General features: G+C 52.4%; 2 protein-coding genes across 12 annotated transcripts in view; one reads left to right on the forward strand and one right to left on the reverse strand.

Annotated features, from left to right (window-relative positions):
• Positions 1-16475, forward strand: part of LOC149914304 (uncharacterized) — a 162854-nt gene that overhangs the window by 2371 nt on the left and 144008 nt on the right. For 2 of the 11 annotated variants that reach the window (XR_016460519.1, XR_016460518.1), the window contains exon 2: positions 2567-4693. Coding sequence is in view for 2 of the 11 variants with exons in the window: in XM_090127212.1 (XP_089983338.1) it covers positions 10-141 (132 nt within the window). In the remaining 9 variants the exon portion in view is untranslated. Of the gene's footprint in view, positions 1-9; positions 1753-1810; positions 1942-2566; positions 4694-16475 lie in introns of those variants that run through there. The other 9 variants (XR_016460521.1, XR_016460520.1, XR_016460511.1 and 6 more) reach the window with 9 other exon arrangements.
• Positions 9419-14072, reverse strand: LOC149914305 (zinc finger CCCH domain-containing protein 11A-like). Its single transcript, XM_090127089.1, has 7 exons — positions 12350-14072; positions 11585-11708; positions 11045-11107; positions 10707-10793; positions 10079-10417; positions 9696-9772; positions 9419-9574 (listed from the first exon to the last, which is right to left on the reverse strand). Exons 1-7 carry the CDS (start codon positions 12401-12403, stop codon positions 9518-9520), a joined length of 801 nt encoding a protein of 266 aa, XP_089983215.1. The 5' UTR covers positions 12404-14072; the 3' UTR covers positions 9419-9517.

Raw genomic sequence — 16475 nt, forward strand, 5'->3', positions numbered from 1 at the left:
TATATCAAGAGAAAGCAAGTAGGAAAGCTAACTGCAGCAGAGCAAAGGAAAGCAACCTTGCAGGAATGGAGGAGTGTGGGAAGAGCTGAGCCCCGGCCTGGCACAGGAGCTGCACGGCAGGAGAAGAAGCTGAGCCCAAAGGTAAGAGGAGCTCCTTGGGGCTTTTTGTGGGCTTGAAGCAAAGCTGAGAAGCCGTGCCCGGGAGGAGGTGTGGGTAGCTCCAGGCCACCTTGCTGTCTCCCCAGGAGATGCGGGCTGTGGGCTAGGCAGCGGGCAGGAGTGCTGGCCAGAAGCAAGCATCTGTGTGGAGAAAGGCAAAGGGCGGAGGAGGTTGAAGGGGAGCTACCGGGCATGGGCTTGCTCAGCAAGAGGAGCAGAAGCCTGAAGGGCACGAGAAGGGAATAGAGAAGGGCATGCAGAAGGAGAGAAGCTGCGAGCAGAGTTAAGAGGCACTTGTCAGAGCAGCAAGCAGAGCAGGCAAGTGTTGAGATTGGGAGTGAGTAGCAGGAAAAGGCAAGAGCACCAAGAAAAAGGAGGCGAGGGGCAAGCAGCTCAGGTAGGGAAAAGGAAGGGCATGCAGCTCAGGTAGGGAAGGGAGGGGACAGCAGCTCAGGTAGGGAAAAGGAAGGGCATGCAGCTCAGGTAGGGAAGGGAGGGGACAGCAGCTCAGGTAGGGAAAAGGAAGGGCATGCAGCTCAGGTAGGGAAGGGAGGGGACAGCAGCTCAGGTAGGGAAAAGGAAGGGCATGCAGCTCAGGTAGGGAAAAGGAAGGGGACAGCAGCTAAGCTAGGAAAGTGAGTGGATAGCAGGTGAGGTAGGTAAGTGAGGGGACAACCAGTAAGGAAGCCAAGTGAGCAAACATCTGCTCAAGTACGTAGTGAGGGGCAAGGAGCTCAGCTAGGTAAGTTAGGGGGAAGCAGCTCAGGTAGGGAATGAGAGGGGCCAGCAGCTCAGCTGGGAAAGCGAGGGGCAAGCAGGTCAGCTAGGTAATTTTTGGAACAAGCAGCTCAGGTAGGTAAAGGAAGGGACAGCAGCTCAGGTAAGAAGAGCAGGCAAGGGAATGGTAGGATAGGGCAAGGGGGGAGGTGAGGGAGAAAAGAAAGAATGGGGAGGGTAGGGAGGGCTTAAAGGGGGTTTCAGGAGTACCTATGATTATAAAAAAAAAAAAAAGAAAAATGAAAAACAAGAAAAAAAGGTGAAAGAAAAAAGAGAAAGGGAAAAAAAAGAGTAATAAAGGAAAAAAATAAAACAGGAAAAAAGAAAAAAAAATGGAAAACAAAAAGAGAAAACCAAGATGAAAAAGAAAAAATGAAAATAGAAAAAAATGAGAAAAGAGAGAGAAAAATGAAATAAAAAAGAAAAGTGCAATGAAAAAAAAAAGAAAAAAGGAATAAAAAAAAAAAAGAAAAAAAGAGTGAAAATGAAAAAAGAAAACCAAGATGAAAATGAGAAAAAATAGATGAAAACAAAAAGAAAAGGAAAAGAGAAAAAAAAAAAGAACAAGTGCAATGAAATGAAAAAAGAAACGAAAGCATAAAAAAAGAAGAAAAAGAAAAAAGCCCAAAAAGGTCAGAAAAAAAAGAAATGAGAAAAGAAGAAAAAAGCCAAGTAAACAGTCAAGAATAACAGCTGAGAAAAGACTGGATGGCCAAAATGTAGAGAAAGCAAAGCAGAGCACAGCAAGGGAAAGCAAGGCGAGAGTAGCAGCAAAAGGCAGGAGAATGAAGAAGGAGGGAGTGAAGAGCAGGAAAGGTGAGTTTGCCATAAGGCAAGGGGGAAGGGGAGGGGAAAGGGAGAAAAGGGGGGGTACGGGAGGGGAGGGGAGGGGAAGGGAAGGAGGGGGGGAGAGGAGAGAGGGGAGGGGAGGAAGGGAAAAATGGGAGGGCTGAGCCCCCGCCTGGCACAGGAGCTGCGCGGCAGGAGAAGAAGCTGAGCCCAAAGGTAAGAGGAGCTCCTTGGGGCTTTTTGTGGGCTTGAAGCAAAGCTGAGAAGTCGTGCCCGGGAGGAGGTGTGGGTAGCTCCAGGCCACCTTGCTGTCTCCCCAAGAGATGCGGGCTGTGGGCTAGGCAGCGGGCAGGAGTGCTGGCCAGAAGCAAGCATCTGTGTGGAGAAAGGCAAAGGGCGGAGGAGGTTGAAGGGGAGCTACCGGGCATGGGCTTGCTCAGCAAGGGGAGCAGAAGCCTGAAGGGCACGAGAAGGGAATAGAGAAGGGCATGCAGGAGAGAAGCTGCGAGCAGAGTTAAGAGGCACTTGTCAGAGCAGCAAGCAGAGCAGGCAAGTGTTGAGATTGGGAGTGAGTAGCAGGAAAAGGCAAGAGCACCAAGAAAAAGGAGGCGAGGGGCATGCAGCTCAGGTAGGGAAAAGGAAGGGCATGCAGCTCAGGTAGGGAAAAAGGAGGGCACAGCAGCTAAGCTGTGTGTTATGGGAAGTAATGTCAGTGATCTGAATGGCAGTAACCTGCTGTTCTGCATGGGGCTGTTGTGGAAGTTTACTGTTCAGACTTTCTTAGTGAGCTCTCCCTAGATTGTTTCTGTCCTATTTCTACACTTGCTTTGTTTTTTTCCAGTCCTCTATAATGAACAGCCCTGTGGCAATGATGCGGAATCTGCACCTGAAGGACTGAGAGGAAGAACATCAGAAGGCAGCAGCTGCAGTGTGTGGTGTTACAGGGCAGCGCTGCGAGTGCCGCCCAACTTGGCACTCCATGTCTTATCTGGTTGTACTCAATCAATAAACGATCACAATTACGGACTCAAAAAGAATAAGGCTGTCTTTTTCACCTTAGAGGAAAAAGGGGGCGATGGCAAGGAATGAGAGGCAGGTGAGGTCAGCTGTACAAAATCCCAACACAGATGGATAAGCTGCTTCATTAACAAGTCCAGCTTTTTCTGCGGCGGTGACCAGCATCTGTGCTGTTGTTTATCTGCAGTCAGGAATGTCATATTGCCTCTTTTTTCAACCCCCATTTACTCTTTCACAAAAGAGTATCAACTTTTGATACTGGTTCTGCAAACTGGGGAAGAGTAGCTTACAGAATGCCAACTGCTGCAGGGGACAGGTTGGAAGACAGCTGCTCCACCCGCCCATCTGCCACGGCAGCTCCTTGCTGGATGTGCCTGTGATAACTGCTTAGCTCCTGCCAGCAATCCCCTCACAATGGGGAGGAGAGCAGCACTTGCACAGTTGGTTTTACAAGCACTAAACAAGCACAACTAAAGCGCTCAAGGGAGACTGTCTTCAAGCACAGTCACAGAATGTCTGTTATACTGAAGACTAAAGGATATCACTTCCAATTGGCATCAGGGAGAAGACACAGAATAGGAGAATCACAGAATTGCCAGGGTTGGAAGGGACCTCAAGGATCATGAATCTCCAACCCCCCTGCTACATGCAGGGCCACCAACCTCCACATTTCACACTAGACCAGGCTGCCCAGGTTCCCATCCAATCTGGCCTTGAACACCTCCAGGGATGGATGGGGCATCCACAATCTCTCTGGGCAGCTGTTCCAGCACCTGACCACTCTCTGTAAAGAACTTCCCCCTGACATCCACCCTAAATCTTCCCTCCCTCAACTTCAAACCATTTCCCCTCGTCCTGCAGTTTTCTACCCTTTCCAAGAGTTGACTTCCCTCCTGCTTGTAGGCTCCCTTTAGGTGCTGAAATGCTGCAATGAGGTCACCCTGCAGCCTTCTTTTCTCCAGGCTGAACAAGCCCAGCTCCCTCAGCCTGTCCTCATAAGGGAGGTGCTCCAGTCCCCTGATCATCTTTGTGGCCCTCCTCTGGATCCTCTCCAACAGCTCCCTGTCTTTCTTGTACTGGGGGCTCCAGACGTGGTCGCAGTACTGCAGATGGGGCCTCACAAGAGCGGAGTAGAGGGGGACAATCACCTCCCTGTCCCTGCTGGCCACCCCTCTTCTGATGGAGCCCAGGATTCCATTTGCTTTCCCACCTGCAAGGGCACGCTGCTGGCTCATGCTAAGCTTTTCATCTATCAGGACCCCCAGGTCCTTCTCCACGGGGCTGCTCTCAAGGACCGCTCCTTCCAGTCTGTATGGATGCCTGGGATTCCTCCGGCCCAAGTGCAAAACCTTGCACTGTGCTGTGTAGGACCTGATCAGGTTCACCCGGGTCCGCCTTTCCAACCTGTCGAGGTCCCTCCGAATGGCATCCCTTCCTTCAGCCGTGTCAACCGCACCGCTCAGCTTGGTGTTGTCAGCAAACTTGCTGAGGGTGCACTCGATTCCACCATCCATGTCGTTGATAAAGGTGCTAAAGAGCACCGGTCCCAAGACAGAGCCTTGAGGGACACCGCTCGTTACCGGCCTCCACCTGGACATAGGGCCATTAATAACCACTCTTTGTCTGAGGCCTTACAACAAATTCCTTATCCATCGAGTGGTCCACCCATCAAATCCACATCCCTCCGGTTTGGAGATAAGGATGTGGTGGGGGACCGTGTCAAAGGCCGTGCTCAAGTCCGGGGAAATGACGTCGGTCACCCTCCCCTTGTCCACCGATACCGTCACTCCATCACAGAAGGCCACCAGATTGGTTAAGCATGACTTCCCCTGCTGAAGCCGTGCTGGCTGTCTCGGATCACACGCTCACTCCTCATGTGATCAAGCATGTCATCCAGGAGGATCTGTCCCATCATCTTCCCAGGCACAGAGGTGAGACTCACCGGCCTGTAGTTCCTGTGTCCTCCTTGCTCCCTTTCTTGCCAATGGCAGTGACGTGACCCTTCCTTCAGGCATCCGGGACCTCACCTGACAGCCACGACTTCTCAAATATGATGGAGAGCGGCTCGGCAGCCAGCTTCTTCAGAGCCCTGAGATGCACGCCATCCTGCCCATAGACTTGTACACGTTCAGTCTCACATCTCACCATCTATCTGCTCCATAGACTTGCACACGTTCAATCTCATCAGGCAGTCTCTCTGCTCTGCCCTCACAGCAGGGGGTATTTACCACCCCGGTCCCCACCTGGAGGTTTATGGATGCAGGGCTCAGGGACGTGACAAACACTGGAATCCTGGCTGCCAGTGAAGACCGAGGCACAGAACTCATTCTGTACCTCAGCCTTCTCTCCATCTGTTGCAGGCAGTTCTCCTTTTACATTTACAAAGGAGGCACACTTGCTTTGACCTGTCTCTTCTGGCCAATGCACGTGTAGAAAGTCTTCCTGTTGTTTTTCACGCCCCTCTCCAAGTTCAGTTCTGCGCCTTGTGTTTCCTGATCCCACGTCTGCAGGTCCAGACATCCCTGTATTCTTCCCAGGTGACACGGCCTGTTAGCCCTGTATTGCTCCAGGTGACACGGCCTGTTTGTTAGCCCTGTATTGCTCCAGGTGACACGGCCTGTTAGCAGAGCTTGTTGCTCCTTGCTTTGCCCCCAGCTGCCCAGCAGGTCTGCGCCGAGCCGATGGGCTTCCTGCGTCCTCTGCTTTCTATTCAGAGGGACGGAGAGCTCTTGTGCTCTCAGAAGGGAAGGCAGCCTTGAAGAGCAGCCAGCTTTGCTCACCATCTTTGTTTTTACAGACAGATCCCCAGAGATCTGGGCCATCAGCCCGTGAAAGCTTAAAGCTCGCCGTCCCAAAGCTCAGGTCCTGCCCCACTCCTTGCCATGCCCACATCCCTCGGATCACCAACCCCACAAGCCGTGCTCACTGCAGCCAGGCTGCCCCAACCTGAACGCCTTTCACTCATCATCTCCTCCGCACTGCTGAGCAGCAGATCCAGCCACGCTTCACCTCTGGTCGGTCTGCCCAACGCCCGGAGCACAAAGTGACCATGGCTGCATTCCAGGAGCCTCCTGGAGCTCCTGGAGCTGGCCGTCTGTCCTTCCAGCAGATCTCCAATGGCTGCAGTCCTATTTTTGTAAAGATAACTGGTATTTCTGGGAGGAAATGTCCTATTTTTGGGAGAAAATGTCATACTGAGGACTGTAATGTCATATTGTTTGGAGAAAACATGAGGTATTTCTAAGAAAACTGTGACTCCCTGGAGAAAGTATCACATTATGGGGAAGGGGGGGTATTGTAATGTTGTATTTTTTGGAGGAAACATGAAGTATTTCTAAGGAAACTGATATTTCTGGGAGGAAATATCATAATTTTGGAAGAAAATTTCATATATCTCTGATAAAGCTGGCATTCTGGGAGAAAATATCATGGATTTTGGAGAATGCTTGTATTTCCGGGAGAAAATATCGCATTTTTTGGAACAAATTGTCATATTTAGGATTGAAAAGTGATCTTTCCGGAAGAAAACATCGTGTATTTGGGAGAACACTGATATTTGTGGGTTATAACGTTGTTTTTCGGCACTAGTGACACGAGAGGAGAGGCCGAAACCCAGCTCACTACAAGCTCCCTTCAGGTAGTTCTAGAGAGCAGTAAGGTCTTCCTGAGCCTCCTCTTCTCCAACTGAACAACCCCAGCTCCTTCAGCCGCTCCTCGTGAGCTCTGTGCTCCAGACCCCTCGCCAGCCTTGGCGCCCTTCTTTGAACCCGCTCCAGGGCCTCGATGTCTTTCTGGCAGTGAGGGGCCCAAAAGTGGACACAGCACTCGAGGTGCGGCCTCACCAGAGCTGAGGACAGGGGGACAATCACTGCCCTGTTCCTGCTGGCCACACCGTTCCCGATGCAGGCCAGGATGCCATTGGCCTTCTTGGCCACCCGGGCACACTGCTGGCTCATTTCAGCCCAGCATCCATCAACACCCCCAGGTCCACTTCCTCTACGCATCTTCCAGCCGCTCCGCCCCCAGCCTGTAGCGTCGCCTGGGGTTGTTGCAGCCAAAGCGCAGGACCTGGCCTTTGGCCTTGTTGGAACTCATCCCATTGGCTTCAGCCCAGCTCTCCAGCCTGTCCAGATCCCTCTGTGGGGCCTCGCTACCCCCAGGCAGATCCACACTTCCAGCCAGCCTGGTGTCATCCGCAAACTTCCCGAGGGTGCACTCAGTGCCCTCAGCTCATCAAGAAAGATCTTGAGGAGGACAGGCCCCAGCACCGACCCCTGGGGAACAGCACTGTGACCCACAGATACCACTTTTCTCACAGATACGTGACATTTTCATCCGGGAACACTATTTTAGTCCCCTACACATGATCTCTTCCACCAAAAAACAAGGACATTTTCTCCCAGGTAGACCACTTTTCTCCTAACTATGTGACCGATTATCCGGGAAATACCCATTTTTTCCTAAAAATATGGCGTTTACTCCCAGAAATACCAGCTTTCTCACATACATGTGATCTTTTCCCCCCAAAACAAGACATTTTCTCCCAGAAATACCACTACGCTTAGAAATACCTCACGTTTCATCCCAAGAATACTACTTGACGCTCCTCAGGATCACACTTACTCCCAGAAAAATGGCAGTTTCTTCCAGATAGACCAGTTTTCTCCCAAATACATGACATTTTCTCCAAGATAGACCACTTTTCTCCCAAAGACGGGACATATTCCCCCAGAAATACCAGCTTCGTCTTAAAAATACGGCCTTTTTTCCCAAAATACCAGCTTTCTCACAAACACCTGTCATTTTCCAACCAAGGATGCTACTATCTCCCAGAAACAGCAGTTTTCTGAGAAATACCTGACATTTTCTCTCAAAAGTACCACTTGACACTCCTCAAGAGGACATTTTCTCCCATATTTACCGTATTTTCTCCCCAAAGGACCAGTCGTCACACCAAAAATACCACAGTTGCTCTCGAATAGAAGACATTCTCTCCCACCATTTCCGAGTTCTCTCCCTCAAGTATGTCATTTTCTCCCAGAAATACCACATTTCAGTGGTAAATTTCACCTTCTCTTCCAAAAAGAGGATATTTTCTCCCAGAAATACCCCTTCTCTTAGAACTACCACACGTTTTCTCCCAAAAATACTGGATGACAAAACCAAATGGGACACTTGCAACCAAGAAGAGGACTGGCACAACTGCAGAGCGGTGCCATCCTCATTGAAGAGGTGACGAGGAGTGTACAGGGAGGGGAGCTGGGGACAGTCGGGGGACATGTGGGGTCTGCTGTGGGTGTGACATGGGGTCGGTGGTGTCACCATTGTTGGTTCTTCCCTTCACTGGATGCCACTGGGAGTCGTTGAGTGTCACTGTCTTCAGGTGACACCGTGACACAGGGTGACCTCGATGTGGAACAGCCGTGACGCAGTGTCCCCATCCCTGGCTGTCACTGTTGTTACCGTCATCTGGTGTCACCGTCACTTGTGTGCCACCATCTATCGGGTGACACCATTCCCTGTACTCTGACCACCGCATAGGGCCAGGCACAGGCAGCTCTGCGTTGTCACCATGCTGTCACTGAGCCTCTCACTGTTCTTTGTCACCCCTCCAGGCCCACCTAGAGCTGGACCTGGTGACACTGGAGTCCTCTGGCGCTGTCACCATCGTCTGACATGAGGATGTGGACACGCACGGTGGTGAACTCTGTGCCACCACCAGAGGGGACTGTGTGACACCAGCGTGGCACAGCCGTGACGCGGTGTCATCGTCATCGGGTGTCGCGTTCGGCAGCCAGCATCGGGTGTCACCGTCATGCAGAGGGGACAAAAGGACCCCCTGGGGACGTTGAGCCGAAGCTGGGGACACTGTAACCAGCTGGAGGACTTCCTGGAGAAGTGGGGACACAGCATCGTGCTGTCACACCACCAAAGTTGGGGACACCTTCATGGCACCCTGGTGGTGTCACGTACTGGAGATGGGGACACCCCCACAGTGTCACCCCCACGGACCACTTTGTTCCCATGGGTCAGGGGTTGACACCCCTCACTTTTGCAATTAAGGTTTATTTTTCGATAATGGGGGTTAGAGGATGTCCCCCCCCATGTCCCCATGTAAACTAAGCATGCACGCTGCAGTTTTCAGCCTAGGCTTTTAAGAGCAAAGCCAGAAAATTCCACACCGCTCAGTACAAAGCTGTGCGATGATGAGAGTGACTCAAGCTCTGCCCAAAGGATGAAAAGTAGCATCAAAACGGCTGAAGAGAGGGGGGACAATGAGGCAAGGTAGCACTGCAGAGAAGTCAGGAGAACACCTCTGCCTTCCGGGATCAGGCAGCCGGCGGAGCCTCTCTTCCCCCAACAGAGACGCCTGCAGGGTGAGGGGCACACGCTCACTTCTGCTCAGTGCTGCCCCGAGAAACTCAGACAGCTCGAGACAGCTGTTCTCTAACTCAGCGCGCCTGTGCTCAGGCCGTGCTACTCGCAGTTCTGTGCACGTGCTTTGCAGGCAGTGCGTTTATGGGCAGGGCCAAGGACTGGTGCATCCATTGCTTCTATAACCTGCAGCATCCCCTGATGGAGATGTGGGAGTTCTGACCCAGCGCCGCGAGTGGAATAACGAGGAGGTGGTGCAGCAGCTCACTGAGTGCCACTGGACAAATCAGGCCGTGCGCTCTTTGTGAATACAAAGCTCCAATTGTTTATTGATGGACTGCAACCAGAGTGCCAAGTTGGGCTGCTGCCACGAAGCCGCTGCCTTCTGATGCTCCTCCACTCAGTCCTTCAGCTGCAGCTTCTCCATCATCTCCACAAGGCTGTTCATTGTGGAGGACTGGAAAGAAAGAAAGCGAGCGTCAAAGTAGGACACCGCTTCCCCCAGCATTCTACAATCCCCTTCACGTCTGACAGACAGAGAACTACAAGAGCCGTGTCTGTGCTCACCGAGGACTCACCTCTGCACGTGCAGCGGCAGCTCTCAGAGCAGCCTTCTTCATTTCTGCTCTCCTCTCTTTTTGTCGTTGTCGTCTTGCTATAGAGAAAGAGGAGAGAAATTCAGTTTGTCAACAGCAAAACCGCGGAAACATGGGTACATGAAAACAGGCTAGGAAGCCTCTCAGGGAAGGGTATTTCCAGTGGGACAAGCAGAAGGCCGTCATGGATTTCATGGGAAAAGAGAGGGTTACACTTTCTGGCACTTCCTTGCCATTGGACTCGGCAGCCTTCTACTCTTTTCCCCTCTCCGCAGAGAGAAGGAGAAAGCAAAGCAAATCCTAAGCAAACTCCATGCACCTGATAAGGGAAGCACCTCACCAGGGCAGCTGCAGCACCTTCCTACCTCTTCGCTTTGAGGTCCGGAACCGCTCAGTCGGCGCTGGGGCAGGCCCAGGGTGTGTTGCTGGAGCTGGCACACCGCCTCTGCTCTGATGTGGGCTCTGAGCCTTCTCCCCATCGCGCTCCACCTTCACTTGTTTCTTGGCAGGCCACAGCTCTGCTTTTTGCTCCTCTTCCTCCACTCCCTTGCGCTTTCTTGCAGCCATGGTCTTGGAGAGGGAGTGGTTGTCAACTGCAGGGGAAGGTCTTTCCCCTCTGCTGGGACCTGCTGTTCCAGGAAGCCCTCCTGGAGCCTGGAGAGGAGCTTTCGCGTACATCTTGCCGTTTGGCTCAGCACCTCTCCCTGTTCAAATCAAGCAAGGGGAAGCAGCAAGATTAAAAGAGAGTCACACACTGCCTTCGGTCTGCAAAATGGGCCACAATGCTAGGAACTCTCGAGTGTTCACAGCAATGGACCTTGGGATCTTGGCTGAACTGTGGGCCATTTCCAATTGGGACAGGAAAGGCAACTGTAATCCCCAGGGATTAAGATCTCAAGCAACACGCAACGACAGCAGTCCCAGGAAAGGACAGACAGAAAGCCTAACTAGAAAGACAGTGCACCAAACCCAGATGCTGCTGTGTGTCTGTACCTCTCTTGGGGGCTGTGCCACACTCCATGCTCCTCCCCTGGCTTCCTGCAAGGCTGCGCTTCACTGCAAGCCTGCTTGCATCAGCTTCTGTCAGAAAGGAAACAAGAAAGACATGAAGAGCATCTCTTTGGAGGAGCATTTTAGCACAGCCAACCACAAACTTCTGCTCCTCAAGCGTAGTTTCTTCAATTGGCCTTTCTGCTGCTACAACGCTGTGCCATTTCTGCAGTCAGCACAGATCTGCAGTGCCCCTTCTTTTCTCCTCCATCCCACACAGCCCTTCATGCAGCCCTATTTAGAGGCAGGTACCCACACCACAGCTCACAAGAGCTTCTTACCTGGGGAGGCTTTCCGTTTCCCCCCAAGCCCAGCACCATTCCATGGACGCGCAGGCTCCGTCCCTACAACAACAGATTGTGTGTTGATTTCACAGACACCAGGAGCAGCACTGTCCTGTTAGCCCACGTCCACCACAAAAACCAAAAGACACTCTTCTACAGCCAGAACAGAAACTGATCTTTAAACTGCAGTGCGCTTGCACAAAGCACTACTGCTCTCATTCCCGCTCAGGTGGCAGCAGAGGAACCCCAGTCTGCCTGACAGCTCTGCATGCTGCAGAGCAAAGCTGCGTCAGCACACAAAACGCTATCAGCTGCAAAAGTCGAGGCACGGATTTTTTGTCCCTACAGGGAATGCACTCAGCTCTGAGCACCACCACTTACACACACACTTCTGTCTCACTGCTGCCATCTGTTGCTGTCGGCCTCTCTAATGCTTCCACCATGGTTACCGGACACCCCTGCAGTGCTGCACCGCTCAGAAGTAATACTTAAAATGCATTCTTCCATACTTCATGACAGAGGACTGCAGAGACTCACTTTTGCGTGGTGCTAAGGATGGTCCGTCCCCATCGCGTCCCTCTGTGCGCTGCAAGGCGCTGTTGGATCTCTGGCAGCCTGCTGGGTGCTGCTCCCTAGCACAGGGAACCGCGCCGCGCTGCTTCTGAGGACAGAAATAAAGGAAGGGCCATGGAAACAGCCACCCAACGTTTGCAAAGAGATGCAGCGTTCCAGATGGTGCCAGAGGTGGGTATCAGAGTGCTGAGACGTTAGTTATCACTAACGGAAACATTTGGGAGCGCATTCACAACATCTGCACGCGCTGCAATTTCTGGGCATATCCAGCTTTCTCATCGTTCAGGTGGAGAAGACGGGCGCTCTCAGACATCACTTCGGGGGGTTAAACCAACACACCTGCAAACACCAGCATTATTCCGAGGGAAACAGTGACTTCAGGTGCCACAGTTCAACCCATGCAAAATTACCGTACACAGCCTTAGCTCTTCACCACTATTTCTTCCCCACCCTTTACTACTGCAGGCAGCTAGAACTAACTTCTCAGCAGAAACCCAGGGCAGCTGGCAAACCATAACCAGGTGCAGCTGGCAGGAGGGCAGTGCCCGCTCTCTGCTCCCACCCTGCCCCAGCAGGTTAAGGAGCCTGGCAATGCTGTCCTGTTGCTGCAAGTGCACAACCCAGCCGCTTACTGAGCTAACAAAGGACCAGCAGGGCTCCCCCTGCTCCACCCCTTCCCCTCCAAAACCAGAGAAAGGAGAAACCCAAGCGAAAGAAACCCAGCCATACCTTTCCACGCGCAAAGCAGCGATGGCAACTGCGTCCGTCTCCCTGCTGAGACATGCTGGGGAACGTCTCAGGGGAAGCTCAAGTTCCCGGGGTCCTCTCCACAGGGACTGCCCGCACTGTTGGAAAGAGCTGGCTTCACTCTCTCTTCAAGTGCCTCGATCCCCAAAATCTCCTTTTGGAAAGGAAAAAGGAACCCTAAGGAAAGAACCTGCAAGTGAAAAACAGTGAGGAAGAAGCATTTTCCCAGCATTCTTCTGCTGTGCAGTTTAGACTCTCGGGCAGGGCAATGTCTCGAAACCAGCTGGTTACAAGGACTGTCCCCAAAATACACCCAGCTCCTGTACAGCTGCCATGATTTCTGACAGCAAGCGTTCTCCATCTCCTCAATAGTTACGTGCCTTGAAGCACATGGCTGGTGTTGCTGTCCTGAAGAAAACTCCCTCTGTCTCACTGCCAGCCGGGACGAGGGCTGATGCAGCGTGCCCACCCCAGCCCAGCTTTCCTGCTGAGACACCTCCCGGCAACCACCCAGCACCAAACCCAGCTCACCTGCTCGGCCTGCTCAGCCTGAGCTGTGCCCAGCTCACGCACACGCCGCAGCGGTGCTTCCGACGGGCTCTCGCAGGGTGATCTCTCAAGGAAAGCTCACAGCTCAGTCTCTGCGTGCAGCACACTCACCAGAGCACCAGCTCTGCTCACCGGCTGTGCCACAAACGCTCCCACCTCGGCGATGACTGTGACCTCAGCGAGTGCCCGCATCACTTCTGTGCTTCCATCATAAGCAAAGGGCGTGCTCACCTCCCAGATCCAAATTTTAGGAAACCAACACCACGGTCTCCCAACGGGTTTATTTAAGTAAAAGAACAGAGAAATTAAGATGACCCTCATGCAGCCAGTTCTTGCTCAGGTGCTGCACAATCGGACCAAGGAGATGTTACCCCCAGGCTGCCTCCAGCTTGGAGGATTTGAGCTCCCAAGCAACCAGCAAGCATTTGGACGTGCCCTCCCCCTGCTTTTTACAAGGACAGACGAGTCCTTCTTGGGATGCCAGCTATTCTGCAAAGGCGGAATAGCTCTGTTCTTGGGCCGCAGCTCCTTGGCCACGCGCTTCTCAAATACTGGGGCTGCATTACCTCCTGGGCATCCACACGTGCTCCGACTCTCCCGCAGGGTTTCTGGCTTCCTGCTGGGGAGCTTCTCATCTTCTGCAATATCATTCCTGCCTCCTCTGGTACCATCCTGGGAGATGCTGCAGAGCTCATGAGCCTGAACTACCTTCCTCCCATCAGCAGCTGCTCTTGCTTTAAAGAAGTGCCAGCACCTACGAATCAGCTTGGAGAAAGTAATTCTGGGGACCCAGAGACACTGCAAGTTTCAATGCAGCTCCCACAAGAACGCTGCTGTTAAATCCGTAGAATCATAGAATGGATCAGGTTGGAAAAGACCCGAAAGATCATCGAGTCCAACCGCAACCTGACCATACTCCCCTAACTCTAACAACCCACCACTCAATCATGTCCCTGAGCACCACATCCAGAGCTCTTTAAACACGTTCAGGGACAGCCAGGACACATCCCCAATTAGCCAGGACTGCTGAAGGATGATGGAGAGCGGCTTGGCAGCCACGTCTGCCAACCCCCTCAGCACCCCAAGGTTCAATCCATCCGGCCCCATGGCTTTCAAAGCAGGTTTTGTTTCTTTAATTATTGTCCCCCATTCTATCTTTTCTTTTAGAAAGGAATCTAAAAGATGAAAAGTAAGAAAGTACTAAACAAAATGAATCAAAAGAAATGAAAAAAGGAAAGAAAGGGGAAGAGATGAAAAGAGACGGAAAGAAAAGGGGAGAGGGAAAGAAAAGGGGAGAGGGAAAGAAAAGGGGAGAGGGAAAGAAAAGGGGAGAGGGAAAGAAAAGGGGAGAGGGAAAGAAAAGGGGAGAGGGAAAGAAAAGGGGAGAGGGAAAGAAAAGGGGAGAGGGAAAGAAAAGGGGAGAGGGAAAGAAAAGGGGAGAGGGAAAGAAAAGGGGAGAGGGAAAGAAAAGGGGAGAGGGAAAGAAAAGGGGAGAGGGAAAGAAAAGGGGAGAGGGAAAGAAAAGGGGAGAGGGAAAGAAAAGATGGAAAACAGAAAACAAAATGAAAAAAGGAAAAAAAGGAAAGGAAGGGAAGAAAAGAAGAAAAAGGAAAGGAGAAAAAACCATCCTTCCATCACCATTGCTACCACAAGCACTAAACCATATCCTGTAACTCCTAATCCAGATGCCTCATGAACACTGCCAGGGACGGCGACTCCACCACCTTCCTGGGCAGCCATTCCAGTGCCTGGCTGCTCTCTGAGAGAACAAGTTCTTCCTTATGTCTAACCTAAACCTCCTCTGGTACAACTTATGGCCATTTCCTCGGGTCCTGTTTGTTGCCTGGGAGACGAGGCCAAACCCCTCCTCATCACAGCCTCCATTCAGGAAGTTGTAGATTGCAATGAGGTCTCCTCTGAGCCTCCTCTTCTCCAGACTGAACAACCCCAACTCCTTCAGCCGCTCCTCGTAAGGCCTGTGTTCCAGACCCCATACCAGCTTTGTTGCCCTTCTCTGGACACGTTCCAGGGCCTCAATGTCTTTTTTTGTAGTGAGCGGCCCAAAACTGAACACAGCGCTCAATGCGTGGCCTCACCAGGGCTGAGTACAGGGGGATGATTCCCTCCCTGCTCCTGCTGGCCACGCTATTTCTAATGCAAGATGCTGTTGGCCCTCTTGGCCACCTGGGCACACCTCTGTCCCTGGAAAGGTGATGGAACAGCTTGTGCTGGATGCCATCTCCAGACAACTGGAAGAAAAGGAGGTTATCAGGAGTAATCAGCAAGGGTTCACCAGGGGGAGGGCATGCTTGACCAACCTGGTAGCCTTCTACGATGTTGTCACTGGCTGGGTGGATGTAGTGCATGTAGTCTACCTTGCTTTCAGCAAGGCGTTTGATACCGTCTCCCACAACATCCTTATGACAAAGCTGAGGAAGTGTGGACAGATGAGTGGACAGTGAGGTGGGTTGAGAACTGGCTGACTGGCAGAGCGCAGAGGGTCGTCGTTGGCGGTGCAGAGTCCGGTTGGAGACCTGTAACCAGCGGTGTTCCTCAGGGGTCGGTGCTGGGTCCGGTCTTGTTCAACATCTTCATCAATGTCCTCAATGAGGGAATAGTGCTCACCCTCAGCAAGGGTGATCTGTGAGGCCCCGTGTACTGAAAGGCAGCCACACGGTCTCCCATGAGCCTTCTGTTCTCCGGGCTCAACAAGCCCAAACCTCTCAGTCTCTCTCCAAAGGAGACATTCCCGATGCTTTGAAGCCTTTGAAGTCACGTTCCTGATGTCCAAGTTACGTGCCCATCATGTGTTAATGCTGTTGTGCCAATCGGTGGGCTCAACAGCTGCAACAAAGACACCAACGTCTTTGGGATAGGCTTATTTTACTGCCTATGACAAAATAAAACCAACAGTAATATTGGCAGCGTCTATAGCCAAAAGAGAAGCTTAGCAGTAAAGGGAATAAGCAAGGCAGTGGGCCTACTCATTGCCACGTGAGCACAGTGGTGAAGAAAGATCCACGACCAATTGCCCCAGCACTTTACCATCAGCCAGATCCGCAGTCACTGGGGAGCCCCGTTTGCAGGGAGGATCTGAAGAACCTCTCCCAGCCATGGGGAAGTTGCACAGCAATGCATCCATCCCACGAGTGAGGCGTCCAGAGCCGCTGCAAGCAGCTCCAGCCTTTCTAGCACACAGTAAACCAATGTACGGAGCAGTCCGAGGGAACAGCCGCTGCCCTCTTTCTCCTCTTGGTTTTCGCCCCGAAGCCTGGCCAGGGCTCAAGGGGAACAAAAGGCGTCGTGCTGTCAATCTTGCTGCAGCACGGGCCTCTTTGGCAAGACTGTCTGCCCAGCCCCCCCGCGTCGGGCTTCGTCGGGTAACGAACTCAGCAGCAAAGCTGCCCTCGGCTCCTCGGGGAGAGCCCGCCGTCGTCACGGAAACGCAGCGTGACAGCACGCAGGTCCCAGCAGCCCGGCTGATGTCACCGGCGCCGTGACTTCCTCTGCCTGCCCTGGAGCCGCAGCCCGAGAGCTTTCCGGCCCCCGGCCTCCCTCT

The sequence above is a fragment of the Phasianus colchicus genome, chromosome 30, assembly GCF_987193195.1.
Source record: "Phasianus colchicus chromosome 30, bPhaCol1.hap1.1, whole genome shotgun sequence".
Taxonomy (NCBI): Eukaryota; Metazoa; Chordata; class Aves; order Galliformes; family Phasianidae; genus Phasianus; species Phasianus colchicus.